This window comes from Apteryx rowi, unplaced genomic scaffold, assembly GCF_003343035.1.
Source record: "Apteryx rowi isolate R43461 unplaced genomic scaffold, aptRow1 scaffold_5, whole genome shotgun sequence".
NCBI classification, from domain to species: Eukaryota; Metazoa; Chordata; class Aves; order Apterygiformes; family Apterygidae; genus Apteryx; species Apteryx rowi.
In genome coordinates, this window is record NW_020450760.1 from 5,306,888 (window position 1) to 5,328,189 (window position 21,302).

General features: G+C 36.4%; 3 protein-coding genes across 10 annotated transcripts in view; 1 reads left to right on the plus strand and 2 right to left on the minus strand.

Annotated features, from left to right (window-relative positions):
- The window catches only part of AK7 (adenylate kinase 7), a 26,229-nt gene extending 25,495 nt beyond the window's left edge, over positions 1 to 734 (minus strand). The window contains exon 1 of the mRNA XM_026079450.1: positions 726 to 734. Coding sequence (XP_025935235.1) covers positions 726 to 734 — 9 coding nt within the window. The remainder of the gene's footprint in view (positions 1 to 725) is intronic.
- A 211-nt stretch (positions 735 to 945) lies between these two features.
- GSKIP (GSK3B interacting protein) lies at positions 946 to 4,820 on the minus strand. Of its 4 annotated transcripts, none has more exons than XM_026079316.1 (3): positions 4,661 to 4,817; positions 3,470 to 3,728; positions 946 to 2,832 (listed from the first exon to the last, which is right to left on the minus strand). In XM_026079316.1, exons 2-3 carry the CDS (start codon positions 3,725 to 3,727, stop codon positions 2,671 to 2,673), a joined length of 420 nt encoding a protein of 139 aa, XP_025935101.1. In that variant the 5' UTR covers position 3,728; positions 4,661 to 4,817; the 3' UTR covers positions 946 to 2,670. The 4 variants fall into 4 exon arrangements, with proteins under 4 accessions (XP_025935101.1, XP_025935106.1, XP_025935103.1 ...); XM_026079321.1 differs by having other exon boundaries at positions 2,671 to 2,832; positions 4,675 to 4,820; XM_026079318.1 differs by having other exon boundaries at positions 2,671 to 2,832; positions 4,609 to 4,820.
- Positions 4,821 to 5,362: 542 nt separating this feature from the next.
- Positions 5,363 to 21,302, plus strand: part of ATG2B (autophagy related 2B) — a 46,779-nt gene continuing 30,839 nt past the window's right edge. For 2 of the 5 annotated variants that reach the window (XR_003255722.1, XM_026079324.1), the window contains exons 1-12: positions 5,363 to 5,553; positions 9,343 to 9,505; positions 11,763 to 11,915; positions 12,948 to 13,050; positions 14,341 to 14,503; positions 14,987 to 15,166; positions 16,505 to 16,601; positions 17,606 to 17,788; positions 18,437 to 18,591; positions 19,395 to 19,506; positions 19,664 to 19,925; positions 20,725 to 20,875. Coding sequence is in view for 4 of the 5 variants with exons in the window: in XM_026079324.1 (XP_025935109.1) it covers positions 5,392 to 5,553; positions 9,343 to 9,505; positions 11,763 to 11,915; positions 12,948 to 13,050; positions 14,341 to 14,503; positions 14,987 to 15,166; positions 16,505 to 16,601; positions 17,606 to 17,788; positions 18,437 to 18,591; positions 19,395 to 19,506; positions 19,664 to 19,925; positions 20,725 to 20,875 (1,884 nt within the window). In the remaining variant the exon portion in view is untranslated. Of the gene's footprint in view, positions 5,554 to 9,342; positions 9,506 to 11,762; positions 11,916 to 12,947; positions 13,051 to 14,340; positions 14,504 to 14,986; positions 15,167 to 16,504; positions 16,602 to 17,605; positions 17,789 to 18,436; positions 18,592 to 19,394; positions 19,507 to 19,663; positions 19,926 to 20,724; positions 20,876 to 21,302 lie in introns of those variants that run through there. The other 3 variants (XM_026079322.1, XM_026079323.1, XM_026079325.1) reach the window with 2 other exon arrangements.

Here is a 21,302-nt window from a genome sequence, read left to right on the forward strand (position 1 = left end):
CCCGCCCCGCCCCGCCCCGCCGCAGGGCCCCGCCGCCGCCGCCGCCGCCGCCGCCAAGCTGCTCGCGCTCACGGGGGCAGCAAACGCGGGTTTGGACCTAAGCGCGGCAGCAGCAACAGGCGGGTGCGTGCTGCGCCGCTGCCGCCTCCGCCCCGCGCGGAGCAGATGCGCGGTCTGCGCGGCCGCTTCATCCTCCTCCTCCTCAGCTGAGTCGAGATCAATCACGAGTGAAAGGCAGGCGTCTAGGCTTTTTAGCAAATTACCAGTGATCGATTACCTAATAACCAATAACATGTTTTGATGGTTTTTCCTCTAGTAATAATGCATAATCTTATCATCAGGAAAGGTGCAATTTATGGATTAACAGCTGAATCAAGCTGAGCAGCTGGTTCAGATCATGAAAACAAATCACAGTCTAAGGAGATCAATAGAATATGTCTGGTTGTCAGCACTTTAAAGAAGCTCCACAGAGGCAGCAATTCCTACATATAAGTGTATTTTCTTCATACTAGTAAACCCAGAATGAGAAATTGTAGGATGACATGGCTTTCCCACTTTTGAGCTAGTTACCCTGCAGTGTATTATATCAGAAAAAACTTCTGTTGTCTGTTAACACCTACAAAACACGTTTTGAAATCATTTCTCGGCTAAGGTTTATAATAAGCGCTTGAAATGACACAGCATTTTAAAAGTGTCTCAAAAAAATTCCAGCAACATATCATTACCTTTGACATTTTTCCACCTATACATCTGATGTTTCCTCTCCAATTCCCTCTTTACAATTACCTACCTTATTTTCTACCATGAAGTTTCAGTAGTTGTGAGTCTGCAGCCAAAGATGCTTTTCAAATACTTGTTAATTAGCTGATATTGAAGCTGTGTTTATGGAGATATAGACCTTGGTTTGTTCACTCCCCTCCCCCCAAGAAAACTACAACACACTGGTGCATTTATTTAATGCTTTAGTCATTGAAATTGAACAAGTAAATTAGTTGCAAGGGAAAATATTCAAATATAAATTCGGTAAAGTACATTCTCCTCACAGAGGACTAACCACGTGCCACAGACCTGTGTGCAAAAGAGAGCCTATGAACAATTATAGAGCATGAAAGCACACTCTAGGACAGAAGATTAACACAGGAATTTCAAACTAAAAAGATAATGAAATAAATATTAAATTAAGCTCTAGAAAACAGAAGCTCTGACTACAAGTTGTCCTGCCAGTCATAGTTATAATATCACTATCCCAAAGCTATTATAAACGCTCTATTCGGCTTCTCCAAATAACATGACTAACCCTCAGCTGGTATAAATCAATATAGCTCCACTGAAGTCAGTAGAACTTGTGAGTTTACAAGAGCTGATGATCCACCTCTAAGCACAAATCCAGGGAGCTAAGAGCACAGAATAAAAGCAGAATTATTTAAATAAAGATGCACAAATACTGAATAATACAAGAATACAAAAAGTATGACCATCACAGAATGTTAGTTCAATAGTACTGGTATTGCTAGCCAACTGTAATTTTTAAAATGTCTACCAGTCAATACACACTTGAAAAGTTAAAGCAGTACAATAGATTTATAATGAGATTTGTACCAATTTTAAGTAGAAAATACAAGTTACATCTTCCAGTTTGGTATTAGTCATATAAATTTCATACAGCCTTTGGTTGCAAACCAATACAACACAATTAACATTACAGTGTTTACTTAGTATTCATTAGAAGAGAATGCTGTACATTGGAGGGAGAAAAGGGGAAAGCATGGGAGTGCTGAAGAACTGTATTATAGAAAGTAAAGGCTGAAGCAAAAATACTCTTGGGTATATCCTGTACATCATGTAAACACACATTCAGAATAGTAAACAGGCTAAAATGTCTTCCAAGCCTCCCAACAGTTAAAATATAGCATGCGTACATACATATATATCATCATCTTTAAGAAAATGTAGCCCCTTAAACCCTAATTTACTTCTGTGCTTAGTTCATTTGCAATTCAGACAATACATTCATATATTAACAGTACATCTTGTTACTATTTGGAGTTTTCTAGTTGTCACAGACAAGGACAGATCAAGTAATAGTGAGACTTGTTTTTAACTCACCATCACTATATAAGCAACACTCAAGTGTTCAAGAATCATCCTTCTTGTTACTGAAGCAAACAATTTTCCAATTTATGCACAGCAAAACACGCTGAAATTCTATTCTGTGCAGAAAAGTAGTTCCCATTAATTGGGTAAAGCAAGTAGTTAACTTCTATTTTAAAATGCAGATTTGAAAATAATCAGCAAGCACAAAAAGAAAGATGACTACTTGCACACACAACATTCAGTCCCTAAAGAGTTCTCACTAAGACACTTTCAAGAATTTTGGATAATAATACTTTGAAAAGAGACCACATTTTCTGAATGTTTTAGGAAATAAGTTTTTTACTTACAACAGAAAGAAAACAAGAAAGTTTTTACAATTTACTGAGTGACTTTTACGGCCTTTTGAGCTAACAAACCCACTGAAGCAAAGTATTATGTATCAATACTACAATGAATTAGATATTAATGCAAGAAACAAAGCTTAAGAGATGTTTGTGACTATATTTGTAAGAAAGACTTCAGTACCTTATACTAAAGATTCCTTTTAGCATTAAAACTTCCTCACTTCAGGATGAATCATGACTGACTATCCTTCTTCAAAGCTTCTAGTCTTCGCAGTAATGCATTTCCGAAAAACTCTCGATATGCAGGGCTGAGAGAGTCCAATAAGGAGTAGACAGTTTCATGGTATGGAGTTTGCAAACTGTCATCGGTCTGATCAAAAGCATAAGCTACTACCTGCAACAAAGAAACCAATGGTTACATCCTTGTGATTAAGATCACCTTGTCACAGAGAAATCACAAAGTTTAACTTTGCCAGTCAGGGTAGTACAGTAATGTAAGGACAAAAGATACTTGAATTAAATTGCAATCTGTGCTTTCTACTATGGGGCTTAATAATAATAATATAGTATTTAGGCAGTTTCAAATCCTTTTTGTCCAAAACTCAGATATTAGTAAAGTCTATCATTTTGACCTTTGAAAAGAAATCTAACATCCAAGTATCTGTACAAGTAATATAAATGGTGCAAAAAGGAGTTACATACATAGAGTATCACTGACTTATTTAGGTAGCCGAGAAACCCAAATACTGAAGTTGCCTGCAACACATTTGTCTGCTAGCAGCTTCAGTCTTCATCTTGTGAGTACTTCAAATAAATACCTGGTTTTCCAGCCTCCTCCCCTCTTGCTTTGTTTGAAATAACTAGTTAAAGTTCCACTTTCTAGGAGAATACATGTGGAACAGGTTTTCATAAAAGTACAAGAGAAATACACAGGCTGCTTTGGTGCCACTTAAGTATTTTTCTAAAAGCCTTTTGAACAATGATTACTGTAAAACAAAGAGACTTTACAAATTGTACACAAATTATTTTACCCTAAGTCCTGCTTCTGTGAGCTCCAGGCAGTATTTGTTCCTTTCCCTGGTCTCCACATTGATATATGCCACATCCTCTGCACATGGAAGGGTTTTTGAGACAAACATGTTGCTGACAGCAAATAGAACATCATTCACAACAGCTTCTGCTTCTAGTCTCATATCTTTCACATCTGTTCCTTCGAAGTCTCTATAATCAGAATCCTCTTCAAAGCCCATATTACTGGGCATCTCCATAGGATTGTAATCAGTCTCCATTCTGCATATAGAAACATCTTTTTTAGATTTATATTACCACTACACTCTATATACAACATTAACACTATAAATATGTCTATTTAAGATATATCTCATGTTTTATCATTGTCCAAAACAAAGGAAAATATGGACACAGTGATCTTTGAGACTCATAGGATGACAGTCCAGAGAAGTCTACACCAAAACGTTCAGAACAACAGTTTAAGAAGGTGACATCAGCACATAAAAGCAGTATCACAGAAGTCTGCGTGTTCTTCATGCACAAGCAACTCGCCTTCTGTTGTATAAGAATCTATTATGATTCAGTAGTAATTAATTCTGCACTTTGCTGATCCAGAATGCATTAGGAAAACAAGTTATACCTGAAAAAACTGAATTCAATAGCTGTTGAAAACAAAAAGCTATTACTGGTGAATTTAAAAAAGACTGTATACATGAGTTTGTGAACTAATCTAATGGGTTATCACACATTATAAGGACAGATTAGGAACAACAGTCTTTTGTTTACCCTCACTAAAGAACAATTCTCTCATACACAATTGTCAACACATTTCAGAAGCATATATAGCTACCTTTCGTACGCAACCGTTAACAGAAAGGGACAGGCTCTGTAAGAGTTACCACAGTGGTCCCAACGTGAGCCTCTCGGGTATCGACGCTGCCTGAGGTCCGAGGTAACTTACGGCCATGGGGAACCCAGGCTCAGGCCAGCGCGGAAAGCCACTAACGACGCTGCCCTCAGCGCCTCGGTAGCTCAGTACTGCTGCCAGCAGCGAACGCGAACGATCCACAACGCGCAAGTCACTCTACAGCGTGAAACTCATCACTTGCTAACTAACCCACCCCGCACCCACACAACGAATTCCAGAGAAACCGAATACCGCAGGAAGGCTGGCTGCAGAGCTGCCTAACCTCCAACTCGAAGTGAATCACCTCGATTTAATTACCACCAGAAGAGACAGGGCGCACGCCGGCCCCGCGGCGGCACGGCCTACCAGCCGCGGCGACGGCAGCCGAGGCCCCGCCGCCAGACTTCGATCAGCTCCGGAAGCGGCCCCGCCCAGTCCTGCGGGCAGCCAGGGACAGCCCCGCTCCCCCGGCGAGCCCCGCGGTCCCCCCCCGCCGCCTCCTCCCTCCGCCGTGGCGCCGCCCAGCAGCTGAGGCGACCCCCGCCGCGGCGCCACCCTCCCCTCCGCCCACCCGCTGAGGCCACTTCCGCCCCCGCCTCCTCCGCCCGGAGGCCACTTCCGCTCGGACGTCACGGTGCCGGTGACGGCGCTCGGCGGGGGGAGGAAGGAGACAAACAGGCTGCTCCTGCGCGCGCCGGCGGCGACGGGGCCCTCGCGCGCGCCCGCCCGCCCTTGCCCCTCCCTCCGGCACAGCGCGGCCGCGGCGGCCCCTCCGCGCCCGCGGGGCGCCGAGAAGATGGCGGCGACGGTGGCCGAGTGAGGATGGCGCTACCTGTCACCGGCTCTTCGCCCTGAGGAGAGGCGGCGTGTGAGCGGCGGCGGGGGCGCCGCCTCGCTGCCGGCCGGGAAGCCCCCGCGGTAGCCGGTCCTGAGCTGGGCCCGGCGGCTGCCGCTCACCTCCCCTGCTTCGCCCGCCGCAGGGGCCAGCCCGGCCCCGGCCCGCCGCCGGCCCGCGGCCCCCGGCGCGCCGCCGCCATGCCGTGGCCGTTCTCGGAGTCCATCAAGAAGAGGGCCTGCAGGTACCTGCTGCAGCGGTACCTGGGCCACTTCTTGCAGGAGAAGCTCAGCCTGGAGCAGCTCAGCCTGGATCTGTACCAGGGCACCGGCTCCTTGGCGCAGGTCCCGCTGGATAAGTGGGTAAGAGATGCTGGCGCTTCACCCCCTCGGCTCCTGCTGCGTCTGAGGGACCAGCTGATTCCCTGCCCCCGGCTGCCACCCACTTTATTTTCATTACCCAGCCTCCTTTATGCAAAAAAGTTAAAGCCGTAATTAGCATTTTATCCAGGGAACTCGTCTCTGTTATGTGAGCACAGTGGAAAAATTAAAACTGGGCATTTATTGCAGATAAGTTTTTTTTTTTCTAGCCACATTTTGACTTTGTTGTTATTTTTAATTCTGAGAAATACAAGAAAAGGAAACAAAAATGCATATTGCCCTTTAACTAAAAGGTAAGAACTACTGATGTTTCAGGGAGAAAAAAGAGCTGCTATTGCCAGGACTACTAGAAATTGCTGCTGTAGTATCTGGGAAGCATGTTTACTGATGGCTAATACAGATGATAAAAGCATAAAGTTATCCTTACCCTGAGTATGTTTATTCTTCAGCCTAGAGCCATGTTGATTCTTTTGAATAGTGTTATGCTGAACGTGGTTCACATAGATTTCTAAATGTTTTGCCCTAGTCTTGAAATGATGAAAGTACTTGTTGACAAGACGTGGAAAGCTGCAGCTTAACTGGAGTTTGCATAGAAGGTGGACTGTCGCATTTTGAACCAATTGAAGTTTTTTTCAGTCCCAAACTGTATGCTTTTATATATGTGTATATACATATGTGTGTGTATATATATGTATATATATACACACACATTTACAGGTGCATACAGGTAGTCTGTTGTAGTAATCCAAGGAGTTGTGTCCATGTAAGTATTTTGTAAGGTTTTTTTGACTGAATTACCAATGTTATTGAATTCTACCTGCCAGGCGAGCTACAGTCATAAGGAGCTGTATGTACTTGTATGTGTCAGTCATTGACTTCCCGGGTAGCAGAGATGATTAACTAGCTATACAAGCTTACTGCTTTACAAACTATTTTCAGAACGCGTTTTTTACTATACTGTATTCTGGTATGAGGCTATGCTGCGTAGATTTTAAAATACATGTGAATATCTGATATTTGCAAATAATGTTTTACCAGTTGTTTCTTTGAAAACGTATTTGAGAGTGGCAGTGGAAAGACATTTGCAGAAATACTCAACATTGTGTGTCTGCGTGTTCCCCTGGCTCTGCAGCTTATTTTCTGTAAGGGAAGCAAGAAAGGCTGTTATGCTTTAATAGAATTGCAGTGCCCTCTAGTGGATATCAGAGCAATTTTCACTAAACAAACTGGCATTATTTAAAATGTAAACACTCTGGAACAGTAGCAGTTATGAACAGTACTAAATGAAGTTAAATATGTATACTCAGTGATTAAATGTATATACAGTACTGCTTAGGTTACCTTCCCTATTTGGAGATCAGCATTTTTCTCTCTGGCTTGTAAACAATTCATGACTCGTTAGAAACTCTTTGCACGTGACTTTCTCACATATGACAGATTGCAAAAGCAGATGTTGCGGAAGTATTACAGCTCCTTTTTTTTTCCCCTAGTCATTGTAAGCTTATTTTATATGAATCACCAGGATGGCTATAGTTTTGCACATTATCTTATTCATTCTGTGGATACTTTGTTCATCTTTGTTCATCAGAGTATTGTAGATATTTTAGCCAGTGTTGTACATGTGTTTACAGATTATAGAGATACTTTAATGGCCTCAGGTATTCACATGTAACCTCTTTGTCTTCTGGGACCTGAACTATTTAAAAAAAACAAAATGTAACCCATGATGTTTGTGTTTGAATTTCAGTGTACATCAAATAGTACTGTAGGTACTATTGACAATATTACTGTGATTCCAACTGGAGGCTTTCAGTCAAAGATGTGGGAACAAGTCCTGATGTGAAGACAGTGCCTCAGTTTTAAAATTTCACTTAGAATGCTCTAATCATTACTTTATAGTGACGGCAGGATTGTCTTTGAATTAATTTAGCTATAGAACATTTGAAACTTTTGCTTTTAGACAGTAAGTTTTTATTTTAAAATAGTAAGAAATACAGTAAAATAGTTAAATTTCTATTTCCATGTATGTTGGTGGCAAAAAGAGGTCTGATTTATTCAGATTTATTAAAAATCAGTTTTGAGAATCAACTTACTTCCTTTTAAAGAAAAATTAATTTGTAGAGGTTAAAGTAATTTAAATAAATCTATGATATTTTCTAATATCCCAGTTTTCTTGCTGTCATTTTTTTTGCCTTATCAGATGCTATTGCCATATCTGTAATTATTACACTTAAATCAAAATACAGTTTAAATGTCACTGAATCTTAGTCTGTTATTTCATTCTCAAATAATTTTATCATGAAGCTGTTTCAGATTCTGTTTCTTTAAGGATAGTGTCATTTATATTGCTTGTATGGACTTTGGAACAGAAACTAGAAAAGACAAACGTACAATAAAAAAAATACTAAAAGCAAAGTTATTAAGACTCTAAGCAAGAGCTACACGTTAACATGATGGGACAATTATAACTGGAGACAGAAGAGTTGCATTTTCCTCTGTTTCTAAAATTTTCTTCTTCATTTTCTTTTTAAAAGATTCCTTATAATTGTAATAAATTTTTAAAAATAATTATAAATGACTTGTAAAATAACTTTTAAATTGATATTTTTTTAAACTTTTGTTGTTGAAGTTATGAGTTTTTTCAAGTAAAATTAGTGGCTCTAATCAAAATGGTAAAGTCAAAACCATACTTCTTGCTTATTGAGCACTAGTTCCTAATATCAAAACCAGTCTTGATCAGGGTCTTGTCTACATTACAAAATTACACTCACCAAATTTGGTATGCGATTGATTTTATGTTGTTTGAACAGCATAGAAAGTTCTTATTTAGTTGAAATGGAAATTATTGAACTTTTGATTAGGAACACAAATTACAGGGATTTTTTTTTTCCAAGTATATGATCTTTTAATAGGAAGAATACGTTTGCTTGGAAAATGGGCTGCTTGGACTCTGTGAAGTTGTTGTGAAAACAATACAGTGCAAAAATAGAATCTTTTCTGAGAATCTTTTCCAGAACTAAAAAGGTTCTGGAAAATGTATAAATAAATAAAATTAAAAAAAATTCTACATTACCTCTTCAGAACCAGTGTTCCATTTTTCTCATCCATTTCACTTCACACTGTGTGTTTCTTAGAGCAACTTGATTGTTTGTAGCTTTATTTATAATGTTACTGTAAAGAGTTCTAGTATTGGAACAGTGTCTATAGAATACTGGTCTGGCAACTGAGTTCTGATTTTTACTTTTTCTTATTAGTGYTGAAGTCATTCAGCACTTCAAAGCTTATTACTTTGAAGTCATTAAAATCTGATTTAGAAATGGCATGCATGAAATACAGTGAAAAGGGATTATTTGATTCCATTGTCACAGAGAAATGTAAAATGAGCATTACGTTACATCCAGTGAAATACTTTTGCCACAGAAACCAGGTACTTCTTGCATTTTTACTCTGTCAGCCGTTTTCAACTTTCTTCAAGAACCAGGAAAAGAATAGATTGGCTTGTGCCACTACTGCGGTATTTATTACAGTAAGATAATAGAATTTGATATACTGCAAAAGGACGGATTATACAGCTATCCACAGATGAATCTGTATTATATTAAAAGCTCAGTAATTAGTATGAAACAAATTATGACAGAATCAAAATACTGAGAAATGACCAGTTTATTGATTCTCTGAGTGTAATTCCTTTTCTGATATCTTCTGTATGTTCCATTTGTTATTATAGTACTCAAAATTATGTAAGTGACTTTTTTGATTCTCTTCTTTTAGTGTCTGAATGAAATCCTGGAGTCTGCAGATGCACCTCTGGAAGTCACAGATGGCTTTATCCAGTCGATTTCTTTATCTGTTCCATGGGGGTCATTGCTGCAGGATAACTGTGCTTTAGAAGTGAAAGGATTAGAGATGGTCTTCAGGCCAAGACCAAGGCTTGGTATGCTTATTTTTTCATTTTTCATAGGGAGATTCTTTACGGTTTTTCAAAGGTAAAAGGCTATGCTTGCTTTAGATAGTTCTTCTGCCTTATTTAAAGTATCCTTTAACTTATGTACATCAGCAGAGAATGTAAAAAAACAAAACAAAACAAAAAAACGAAAAAACACTCAAGTGTTCCTCAGTTGGGTGGTGTTCTACTAAATAACTTAAAAAGTTTATAAAATTCCTGCTACGGTATCTCTTCTTCCAAACTGTTTCAGACATATTGAAGTGAAAATAATACTTTAAAGTTTTGTGTGGAAGGAAGTTTTTGTTAGCCAGGTTTTGTGGGTATAGAATGCCAAATGCTGTTAAGTCAGTGTTAGTAGCTGTGGACCTTGGCTGTTATATGGCTGTAGGATAACACAATAATGTGAGATTATGAGGGGAGTTGTAGTGAGGTTTTGGTTTTCTTCAGCAACTTTAGGGTAGAAGGTACATCTTTTTGTATATTTGGACAACACCTATTACATTTTAATTGCTCCCATGTTCTAAAATGATGGCTTTTAAGTACAGTAAATACTTATTACCTTTGATAATAATGTTGAGAGGATTGTCTGAGCTCTTCTAGCTTGTTTGCGTCCATATAATGCTGATCTAGATTAGACTGTTCTGGTGGTAAATTTTCACTATCAAACCTTCGAATATTCTGTTAAGATGTATTAATATATCACATATGGGACCTTAGGTTATTCTTAATGGGTGGAAATTTTTGAATGGATGTCTAAAGGACTTAGATTTGTTTTCTTTTTTATAGTGTAGAGATAATGGAAGAAAATATTTTGTTTTTAATACGTTATAAAGATGTGAAAAATTGCATAAATCCTATCTTCCTTCCCTTTTCAAGTAATTTTTAAGTAGTTCTAATAAAATCACAGTTGCTTATATTTACTCTGCACTTCATTCTTATTTGTTTAACTGGAACTGAATCTTGAGCAAACTTGCTTTCTGATGTAAGATTATTCTTTTCAAAGAGTGGTGGTATCAATGACTGAATAGGTAGAGTGACCTACAGTTTGTTGTTGAAGCAAAAAGGAGTTGGAAATCTGCATGTTTGTTTATTAGCTTGTCATGCTACTTATTCCACTTGTAAATGTTACCACCATTTCTTAGAGTTTCAGGTAGTACTTTTCATTGATCATGCTTTCCCCTGTTCTTCCCCTATTAGAAGAAAGCTTTATTTATTCACTTGCATCCATGTAGTTGTCTTTGCATCAAAGTGCTGTGTAATACAGTAGAAAAAATACAATGCTGATTTTATCAAGCTTTTATAGCCACATAGATGTTTCTAGACCTGAATGATAAATTGAAACTTTTAGTCTATTTGAAACTTCTGTATTTGTGCTAGTCTTACTTTTGTTTGTTTGTACCAGAGTGTTATATTTGAAGCTGATTACCTCTTCCTTTCTAGATTTATAGTATGGACTCACAATAGGCTTTGTATAGGAGTGTACTTTCAATTAAGTTAATCTGGCAGCTAATAAATGTAAACTTGATCTCTACCATTTAACTGAATCATAAAAATATAAAACTTTGTTAGTTTAGACTAGAATTTAAAGTTAGGGTGGTAGACTGCTTTAAAAGTCATGCAGAGAAAAAATGTGTCCATCTTAATATGTGTTGTGCTCTCATATTGCTAATGAATTGTTTTAAAGTTATTACCTCAGATCACTGTTAGATATTTAAAACGTGTTTTACTTAGGATCTAAGTTAGGTTTAGTTAAGGTGTGTTCCTTAGTAAGAGCACATCTAACATCTTGCTTATTCTTTCCCAGTCTAGGATTTATTTCAAAGGGAATAAGACACCTTAAAATAACTCTTAAAAAACAAAGTTATTTCTTTGATTTCACTTCTCTGATTTTGCCTGCAAAATCTTACTGGTGTAATTAAAGTATCTTTAGAAATGGATTCATGTAAGCCTTTAAGCACTTCATTTAAGTGCTGAAGGTTGGTTATGCTGAACCCTGTTTTTATTTTGTTTGTACTGAATTTTCAAATATCAGAATCTTATCAATACAGTCTAAGCAGATTAAAGCTATTTCATAATCGTTGAGCCTATAAAGAGACAATGTAACTAAAATCATTTTTATGTATGATTTCTTATTTAGCTGTTGAAACTCTTTTCTAAATGTGCCAAATGTATTATTTATTTGATTTTGTCTTTATTTTTTTAAATGCTCACAGTCAAATATATTAAGACTTCTCTCATTCTACAGCATCTGGGTCTGAGCCTATGTATTGGTCAAGTTTTATGACCAGTAGTATGCAACTCGCAAAAGAGTGTCTTAGCCAAAAATTGACAGATGAACAAGGAGAAGGGTCCCAGCCTTTTGAAGGACTTGAGAAATTTGCAGAAACTATTGAAACAGGTATGAGTTTATTGTGCAGGCTTGAATGAACATGTTAAATTAAATCTGCTTATACTGTGCCTCAGTCTTACAAAATTGGATCTCATTTGCCATAACTTCTCTCACAAATTTTCATTTGTTACCATGCCTTGTAAAATTTAAACAGGAAGGCAGGATAATTGTTCCTGTTTTCAAAGGGGGGAAAAAAGCCCACATATGTATAAAAATAGAAATATTCTTTCCTCGGTGTACAGAATGAAACCTTCTTTGGAGCCAAATTGGCATATGTTTACACCAGAAGAAATCCAGATACATCTGTGTTTGAATGGCTGGCAAGATGCCATAGTTTTGGCTGTGCCAATTTAGTTCATCATGTAAACTTAGACTGTTCTTATTGGTGATGCTGTTAAGAGGAAAACAACAGGTTTTGGGGCTGTTTTTACACAAAGCTGACCTGCTATGACATATGCTTCTTAATAATCTCACCRTATTATTAGATGCACTTTAGCAACTTAATGGTTCATCTTGTTTTGTTGGTTTTGTTTAATTTAAGTGGAATAAACTAAAGGCTCAATACCGCATGATGTGATGGGGAGCATAGTGCTGAAATATCTGAACTAAGGAAAACATTTAAAATCAGATCTAGAAATAGAAGTAGCCAGCCAAAGCAATGTGATGTTACACCAAAGTTTATGAACTTGGACATGGTGACACAATGAAGCAGGTACTTTCTCTGAGGATCATTCACACGGTGCTGTATAAACAACTTAATCTGAGCTTTGACTTCCTCGAATATCTATGCATGAAAGCTCCGTTGAATGGTATGGATATACATAGTAGACATTTAATAGGAACTTACGTTGTCATTTGAAGTCTTGTTATGCTATTAAACTTAACTGTTTCCACTGAATATAAATTTCTACTGAAATTTCCACTGAAATACATTTTGAGATCTCCCCCAACTGAAAACAATCTTTCATTTTGTTTATGGAAGTCATCACTGAGTAACTTGACTTAACTGCCTGTGCGGTATCTTTCTGTTTCCTCATTAAGTTCTAAGAAGAGTGAAAGTTACATTTTTAGATACTGTTTTGCGAATTGAACATGTGCCGGAAAACTCTAAAAGTGGAACTGCACTTGAAATCCGAATTGAAAGGTAAATGTTTCTTTTAGAATTATTATCTTTTTTTAGGGCATTTTTGCCTCTTTTTGTACAATATATGGATTATACACATTGACACACATTCTTAATATATAATTAGACCCTAGCTCTTGAGCATCCCCCTTAAGACTTCCTTTTCTTATGATGCCAGTGAACACTGTCTCCCTTCAACTTCCACTTAAAAAGTTTAAGTTAAAGATATTTAATCATCAGGTTCTTCAGAAGAATTCCAGATTTTCCAAAGATGGTTAATGAACACAAATTCTCAAATATTCAAAAGCCAGTAAATATTATTGCCAAATCAGGCCACCCCTTACTCAAAAGGCATTTAATATCTTAGAAATTCCTCTTGTATACCTTGAACACACTTGAACAGTCCTGAAAAATTAAAAACTGTAGGATTTTAGGTCTTCCGTGAGCTTCCAGAAGAGCCTGTGTATATTCTGTAAATACTTTGAACTTCAACACTGTACGTGTTCTTAAAGTATTCCTTTTACCGATGGGATAGTGTAAACATACTTTTGTTTTCAATGTGCTACGGATAAATAAAACTGATTCTTACTGAGCAATACTAATGAAATATATTTGTTTTTAAGTAAACATTTATAAGTTTCAAGCTGTGTGTTCAGTTCAGGAGAGAAGAAAAACTTAATTTTCTTATGGAAATTCCTTCCCAAAACCTTTCTCCCTTTCTGTACTTTAAAAACTAGACTGAAACAAGCTGTTAAATAGCATGTTGTTTTTCAGATGTTTAATATATTTTATTTATGGAAAAGTAGATGTGTTTTTCTCCTGTAAATCCTATTATGTGGAGACTTGAATCTTTTTCAGATTTAACTGTTTATGCTATTCCTCAGTATTCTAATGTAAAAATATTTCATTTTGACAGTGTTGAAGTGGTGCTTTTAAGCATCATAAAAATATTAGATGGTAGATTTTCCAAAAACTTACATTCTGAAGCAAGAGTTGTGTATGTCCTAATGGAAACATGAATAGTAGTGTAGGTCAGACTCCTTCAGTTCGTGATCAAATTAGACATAAGAACTGGGGTGTATTCACACTGGTGGCATATTGCAATTGTCATATGGTGTCCTGTAAAAAAATCAAGATTTCCACCCATTCCCAGAGACTGGTGGTTTCTCCTTTCAGGACAGTCAATGGCATTATAAACAGTCTGAAGAAAAAGAGCATGTAAAAACTTAGATCAGAAGCCAAATGTCACAATAAAGGTAAAAATTTGCATGCTGTTCCTGCCATCTTTATTTCCTTGCTTTTGTCTCCCAGAACTATGTACTGCGATGAAACTGCTGATGAATGCTCTGGAATTAATGTGCATCAGCCCACAGCCTTTGCTCACAAGTTACTGCAACTCTCAGGTGTCTCTTTCTTCTGGGATGAGTTTCCTGCATCAGCAAAGTCCTCCCCAGTGTGTTCAGCTACACAGCTGGTAAAACTAAATACGTTGTGTAAGAATGTAAAGTGATCAGCGATAGAATATATTGTTACACACATATATTAGGCTCATGGTGAAGGATACAGGAATTGAACTTATAGTTAGATCTGTGTTTGATAACTTTTCATAATCAGTTCCTGTTGATTTTGAGGCGGAGAGGGAAGAAATGGTGACTTTAGGACTGAGCTAAACTTAAGATGTATTGTACTGGAATCTGATTGCAACTTTAATGCATGGAAGTCCTCTATAATTCAGTGTTCTGTGGAAACTTGCATCACTTTTTTGCAAAGGCCTGATCTTTCAGATTGTATGTGCCTTGCTTCTTTCATGGTTATTAATCTGTTTCTTAGTATTCCTGTCAAATTTATATTTGAGTAAAACTATCATTTCTGTGATAAACTTATTTGAAATGTATGTTTTAAGTTTCTTGACAAGAAATGGAATGCATTCTTATTCCTTTCTCCTTAACATTTTAAGGCAACTGAACCAAAGCTTTCACCTAGCTGGAACCCAAAGATCACTTATGAGCCCCATCCACAATTAACACGAAACTTGCCAGAAATTACTCCTTCCGACCCTGTACAGATCAGTAAGCTGATTGGCAGAATGGAGTTGAGCCTAACATTAAAGCAAAATGAAGTACTTCCTGGAGCTAAGGTTAGTCATCCTTTCCCGGCCTTTAACTAAATTAATACAGTCATGTAGGATTTTTTTTTTTTTTTTTAACTGCGTATAGAAAAAGCTTTAATATTCTTAAGGGGACAGATATTTTATTATTAAATTTCCTAGTTTTCTAGGAAAACTAAAGATTCTCTGCATTCAAAACAAATATGTATGTGTTAAGACGTCTTTACACTGGCTGTACAAGGTTATGGAATTCCTAGGAAATAGCACAAAATGTAGGAAAAAGTGTACAAATTTCCTCTGTTAACAAGTACATCATGGGCAGGGGATTTGCGTACTTATAAATAAATGGAGAAGTTAACCTTTTTTAGATCTGGAAAGTAAACTGTTTTGGAACACCTTTGATTAGAATATGTGTTGCAAGCATATAAACTGCAAAAGACAGTGTATCAATTCGTGTCAAGTATGATACACTTAAATAATTTGATTCTCCTTCCACTTTTCCTAAAGAAAGGAAAAGACAGTAGGAGACAATGTGCACATAACTAATTGGGCATTTACTTTTCCCTTTTTAGATAAACATTCCCTTAAGGTCTATATATAATATATGCAAAAACTAATTTTCATATAAATGCATTCCCCAGCATGCCTGTTTTTTCATGAGTAATAATTATGAATGGATGAACATCTGGGCATACAGGACTCTACTATTGAAAAAAAAAATCTATTCAAGTCCTTAAGATAAATTTAGCTTAAACTGCTCTTAAAGGATGAAAAGTGGTTTGCTTTTTTGTATACCGTATCAAAATGATTAGACTTCTATAAACATTCCACTGTTTAAGAAGAAAGTTCTGAAGAGAATCCTTGCAAATTTTAAGGCCTCCTTCAGAGGGTGCTGATTTCAATATTTTGTATTTAGTATATAATACTGACTTTATACTGTTGCTTACTTCTGGAATTATTAAAGAATCAAAACTGCTAGCAGCATAGTGGTCATCTTCAATTTTCCTTTTAGGCAACTGTGTATTTAGTATAAGCAAATTAACTATCAGTGGCTTATCTGCAGTTATCCTGCCAAGCTACCAAAATCTCCAAATTGGAAGCAATATACAGTTAAATTTCAAGCTGTTGGTGTTTAGAAGAAGGTGAGGATATTGCAGGAATGGTTGTATCCTTTACAATAACAAAATCTGTAGTTCATGTAAAAGAAGCTTAGAACAGATAACAGAAACAGTGAAAAAGGAAAGATTAGGGATTCAGCTGCTTTATATCAGTGAAGCTGTACACCAGCAACTAATTGTTGATTGGAGAGTTTTAAAGAAAATTTCTTTAAGTGTTCATGAAAATATATATTTTTTTTCTTTTTTAAAGTTGGATGTAGATGGACAAATAGATTCTGTGCATCTATTTCTGTCACCAAGGCAGGTACATCTTCTCTTGGACATGGTAGCAGCTATTGCTGGACCAGGCAAGTGCACATTCTCTAAATATTAAATAAGTATTTAGGTGAACTGTAAAGAAAATTTGCAGGCAAACAAGTTCTTTGAATAGGAAAAAAAATATTTGTTGTGGTAAATTTACTATTAATTTATATCTGCTTTTAGCAAAATACTTTGCAGCTGCTCTGATTTGGGCTATCAGCCAGTTACTAGTTTCACTTGCACACTGTACATGTTTGTAATGAAAATCTAGGTAGTAAAAAAGGCTTGGAAAGTGAACATAGAATAGGACAAGAGATAGAAAAAATGAGGAAAGGGAAGCTGGAAAAGGTCAGGAGGTCAAAACAATTTTGATTCTTGTAGCTTCTGTTTGACCAGAGAGGCCTAGCAGTCTAGTTTCTTCTCTGCCTTGTGCTGTTGAGAAAGGCACAGAAAACATATAAAATAGTGATTGAGTGAGTTTGTCCATATTTTCTAAATAATCACCAGCTGTAGTTACTACTGCAGGATGAGGTGTATTTTTTCTTGTTACCTAGCGTAATAACATTCATTATTTGGATAGATAGTTAATATTTTTTGAAAATATTTGTCATGTCCTAAGATAGATGCTTGATATTCTTCTAAGGATGCTAATCTATTTGTTTTACCAGTTTTGTTCATAGTTTTAATATAACTGGAAGAGTGTTAAAACATTTTCCCATTTTGTGTCATGTTAGAGCCTGGAATTTTGATAATTTCTTATTAGAAACACCTTCTCGAAATTGTGTCCACTAGTCTCTAAAGCCAGCCTAGAAAAGAAATATATGCTGATGTCATTTGTAAATACATCTGCGTAGATGACCTTAAAAGATTCTCTTGAGACTTAGAAGTAATGTTACAGAGAGAGTAATCTCTAAAACAACAAAGGAGATGGATATATACAATGTTCATATACATTTTTTGTAGGTGGTTATATTTTAGATTCATTGTTGAATTTCCATGTGATATTGGTAAGGAAATAACAGTGGGTTTTGTGTCCTTTTTTTGAATTCAGAGAGCCTAAGCAGGATAGAATTGTCAAATAAAGATAGGAAGAACCGACCAATGCAACAGGAAGATGAGTATCGGATTCAGATGGAGTTGAAACGTTATTTAAGAAAAGAGTCTTTATCTGCAGGAGCATCATCTGAGCAAAGCTTCTACGAGACAGAGACTGCCAGAACGCCTTCAAGTCGTGGCAAGTATCAAAGATGATGCAGCATAACAAACAACCTGTTGTTAAGACTGTACAAATTGATTGTTCAGCTTTTAATCTTTCTGACTAAAGTATCAAAAGAAGTTTGACATAGAATAATCCATTATCTGACATTAATTAAACTTCTAAATAAAAATGTAAGGCCTACTTTAGGTATCAGTTTAGACTAGATTCAGTGTTTTGTTAAAACTGTTCAGTAACCTGTATGTTAATGTACAGCAGGGTAAATACACATGCAATAACATCTTTTTGAATGCATGATTAAGAAAATTAAATATAGAATGATAGTTTTATTGCTCTGCTTTTTATATTCTTGTTTCCGTAATTTCTTTACTGATCTTTACGTGAAAATGGCGAGTATATGAATTTATGCCAACTTGAACATGAAAATGGAGCATTTGATAAGTTTTTAGTATCTAATAGGTTTTTAGTGTTTTTGTATTCATATTCTTACATACTGCCAGCTTTGGTGTGAGAGAACTTGGAACTAGTGAAAATAATAAATTTAGCTGATTAGTGTTCTGTCCAGCAATTAGATTTCTGAAGTTACAAATAAATTTATGTTAAAACTGTAGTTAATGTTTTTCTTTAGAAAACAACTCACATTTTGATATCTATGGTTCTCATTAGAAGAAGAAGTTTTCTTCTCAATGGCTGAAATGGACATGTCTCACAGCCTTTCCTCCCTTCCACCTCTTGGAGACCCTCCAACTATGGATCTAGACTTGTCTCTAACCAGTACATATACAACTACACCAGCAGGATCTCCACTGAGCACTACAGTGGTATAGTATTAAGTACATTTAAAACCTTTTTGGAATAAGCATTTTTCTCTGAAACTGTTGCACAAGTATCCTTTGCAATATCAAGAGCTATTGCAAAATTCTGCAACAATTGTGTTGTCTAGCATCTTTCTATGTGTATTTATAGGTCTAAAATCATTCTATAACTGCCCTAAGGGTTTACAGGTGTTTGTAGCTGATCATTTCCATAGTTGCAAGGGAATACTGCGTTGGAAAGTTTCTTATCTGTTTGGCTACCAAGACAAGAAGTAGAATGCATTTGTTTTCAAATGCCTTGATGCTTATATAGCATATTTATGAAAGAACCTTTGACTTTTTCTATAGCTGCATGTTTGACGTTTGGGGATTTCTTAATAAAGACTACAAAGTGAGTGACACTAAAAAGTACAAAATTGTGTATTACTTTATCCCTCAAACAACAAAAAGTTATTCTGTTAACATCTCCATCTTTCCCAAATCTATTATGTGCCAAGTGTTTTGCTTAATGAAAACTGTAGAACAGTTGTGCTTTCCACAGAGAAACAAGAGAGCCCATCCCTACTGAGAGAGCAACTTTATTTTGCTTTAAAAATATGTGTGTAAGGTTATCATAGAATTACAATGTAGCCCAAAGTAAAGCATGTCTACATCATGTAATTCAGTGGTAACATGCCATGAAATGGCATGCTGTTGATTGTTCACRTGCTGTTGTCTTTGTTTTGTTTTTTTACCTTATTTTTATGTTAGAGCTCATGTTTGTAAACATCTATTTTGCAAATTTAAGATCATACATATTTTTCTTTTAGCTTCAGCCAACTTGGGGTGATTTTCTTGATCGTAACAAACAAGAACTACAACCACCAAGAGGTTCTTCACTTACAGCCAACATGGTTCACCAGGCTTCCTTAAGAAGGACGTGTAAGTTAAAATGCTGTTTTGCGTTGTGATCCCTAGATAATTCTGGAAATAAATTGTTGTTCAACAACTTGGTGAAAAGAAATGAAAATCACAAGTGAGATGATGTTATATATGTGTTATTACTGAAAAATTACTTGAACTTAATTTTGTATTTCAGCTATTCCATCCAGATCTGTTTCAGTGGATGAATCCAGGCCTGAGCTTCTTTTTAGACTGGCAGTGGGAACTTTCTCAGTGTCTGTACTTCATATTGACCCTTTACCCCCACCTGAAAGTTCACTGAATCTTAACCCATTGACACCAATGGCTCGGGATTTCTTTACCCGAATAGAAAAGATTGAGCCAGTTAAGTTTTCAACAGAAGATTTTCTGTCCTTCCGAGAAGTATTTGCAGAAGCTTGTTCTCATGATCACCTTAGGTATAACTTTGCTTCTTAATAAATCTAATAAAGAAAAAATATCTTTTGAATAAGCTTGAATAAATTAAGTTCATTTCCATTGGAATTGTGTCACTTAATACTTTGAACTGCATTAGACTTTTTTGTTAATTTCAGAAGTCTTGAATTTTGAAACTTGCTGACCAAAACTGTTTTAGAAAAGAAAAATGGATAAGCATAAAACTCAGCCTAAGTCTTTCTAGTATAGATGGATCAAATCAGGGCAGTTTTGACCACACAAATCTGCAGACTCAGGACCATAAAGTGAAGGATTTCTTTAGAAATATCTGTATTTTATAGGACCATTTTTATGGCAACAAAAGGGTTTCTTTCTGGAGGAGCTTAGGTTTTTATTTAATGCAAAATAGGGTATCAGTAGGGATATGAAGTAAGCGTGAGAAAGATTAAAAAAAGATAGTTAGGAAAAAGTTTTTCCAGGAGTTTGTGCTGTCCYAGTACAGTGCATGCTATAGCATATTTACAGGGGCATATATCTTTTTTACTTTATGCATATAATCTAGATTTTTTGAGGAATTTGACTCTTTCATGGTTCATATAAGAATGTTAGATGCCCAGCTTTAGGTGAATTGCACCTGAAGTTAGATGTATAAAGTAGACTATAAATTCCTCTACGCTGTCTGTTGTTGAATATACCTCATTAGTGTGTTCCTTTATCTTTGTTGCCAGTGCTAGAATCTACTATAATTAGAAAATCTTTTTTTTATTATTATTATTGAAGAAATTGTAGCAATTTTATTTAAATTTTTACTTTTTGTGACAGATTTATAGGTACTGGCATCAAAGTCTCTTATGAGCAAAGACAAAGGTCTGCCTCTCGAAGTTTTAGTACTGATTTATCCATTGGGGAAATGGAGTTCCTGGAATGCCTTTTCTCTACTGACTCTCATTCCATTCAGCCTCACTATACAGAGGTATGTAAAAAATACAGGAGAGTTTTCCAGAAAATAAATTTTAATTGTATAGTTGAAAATGCTAAGACTTTTAAATAGTTATGAGCTTCAGTAACCATATGGTTTTAAGATGCGACTTAATATTTTGATTGCAGGCTCAGATAGTGAACCAGGCTGGTATCATTACCTGACACAAACAGTGTCAAACTTAAATAGTGTACTTCTGTTGTAAATACACTTAACACAGTGTCGTATTAGACTAAATATTTTCTAAAAACAAACCCATGGAGTTAAACAATGGAAAGATTTCTCCAGGTGATGATTACAGTTCCAACACTTTCGATGATCAGAGTGGTCCAGTAAAATGGCTGACCAATTAGACTGACTAGCAGTTGGACCAGGGCTCTGTTGTTTAACTTGACTGTACGATTACCTTCTGTCTAGTCTA

Coding starts and splice junctions, on each gene's coding strand:
- GSKIP (XM_026079316.1), bottom strand. CDS start 3,727: ATGGAGACTGATTACAATCCTATGGAGATGCCCAGTAATATGGGCTTT. Junction 2,833..3,469: donor TCACAGAAGCAGGACTTAGG/GTAAAATAATTT, acceptor TCTTTGTTGCAG/GTAGTAGCTTATGCTTTTGA.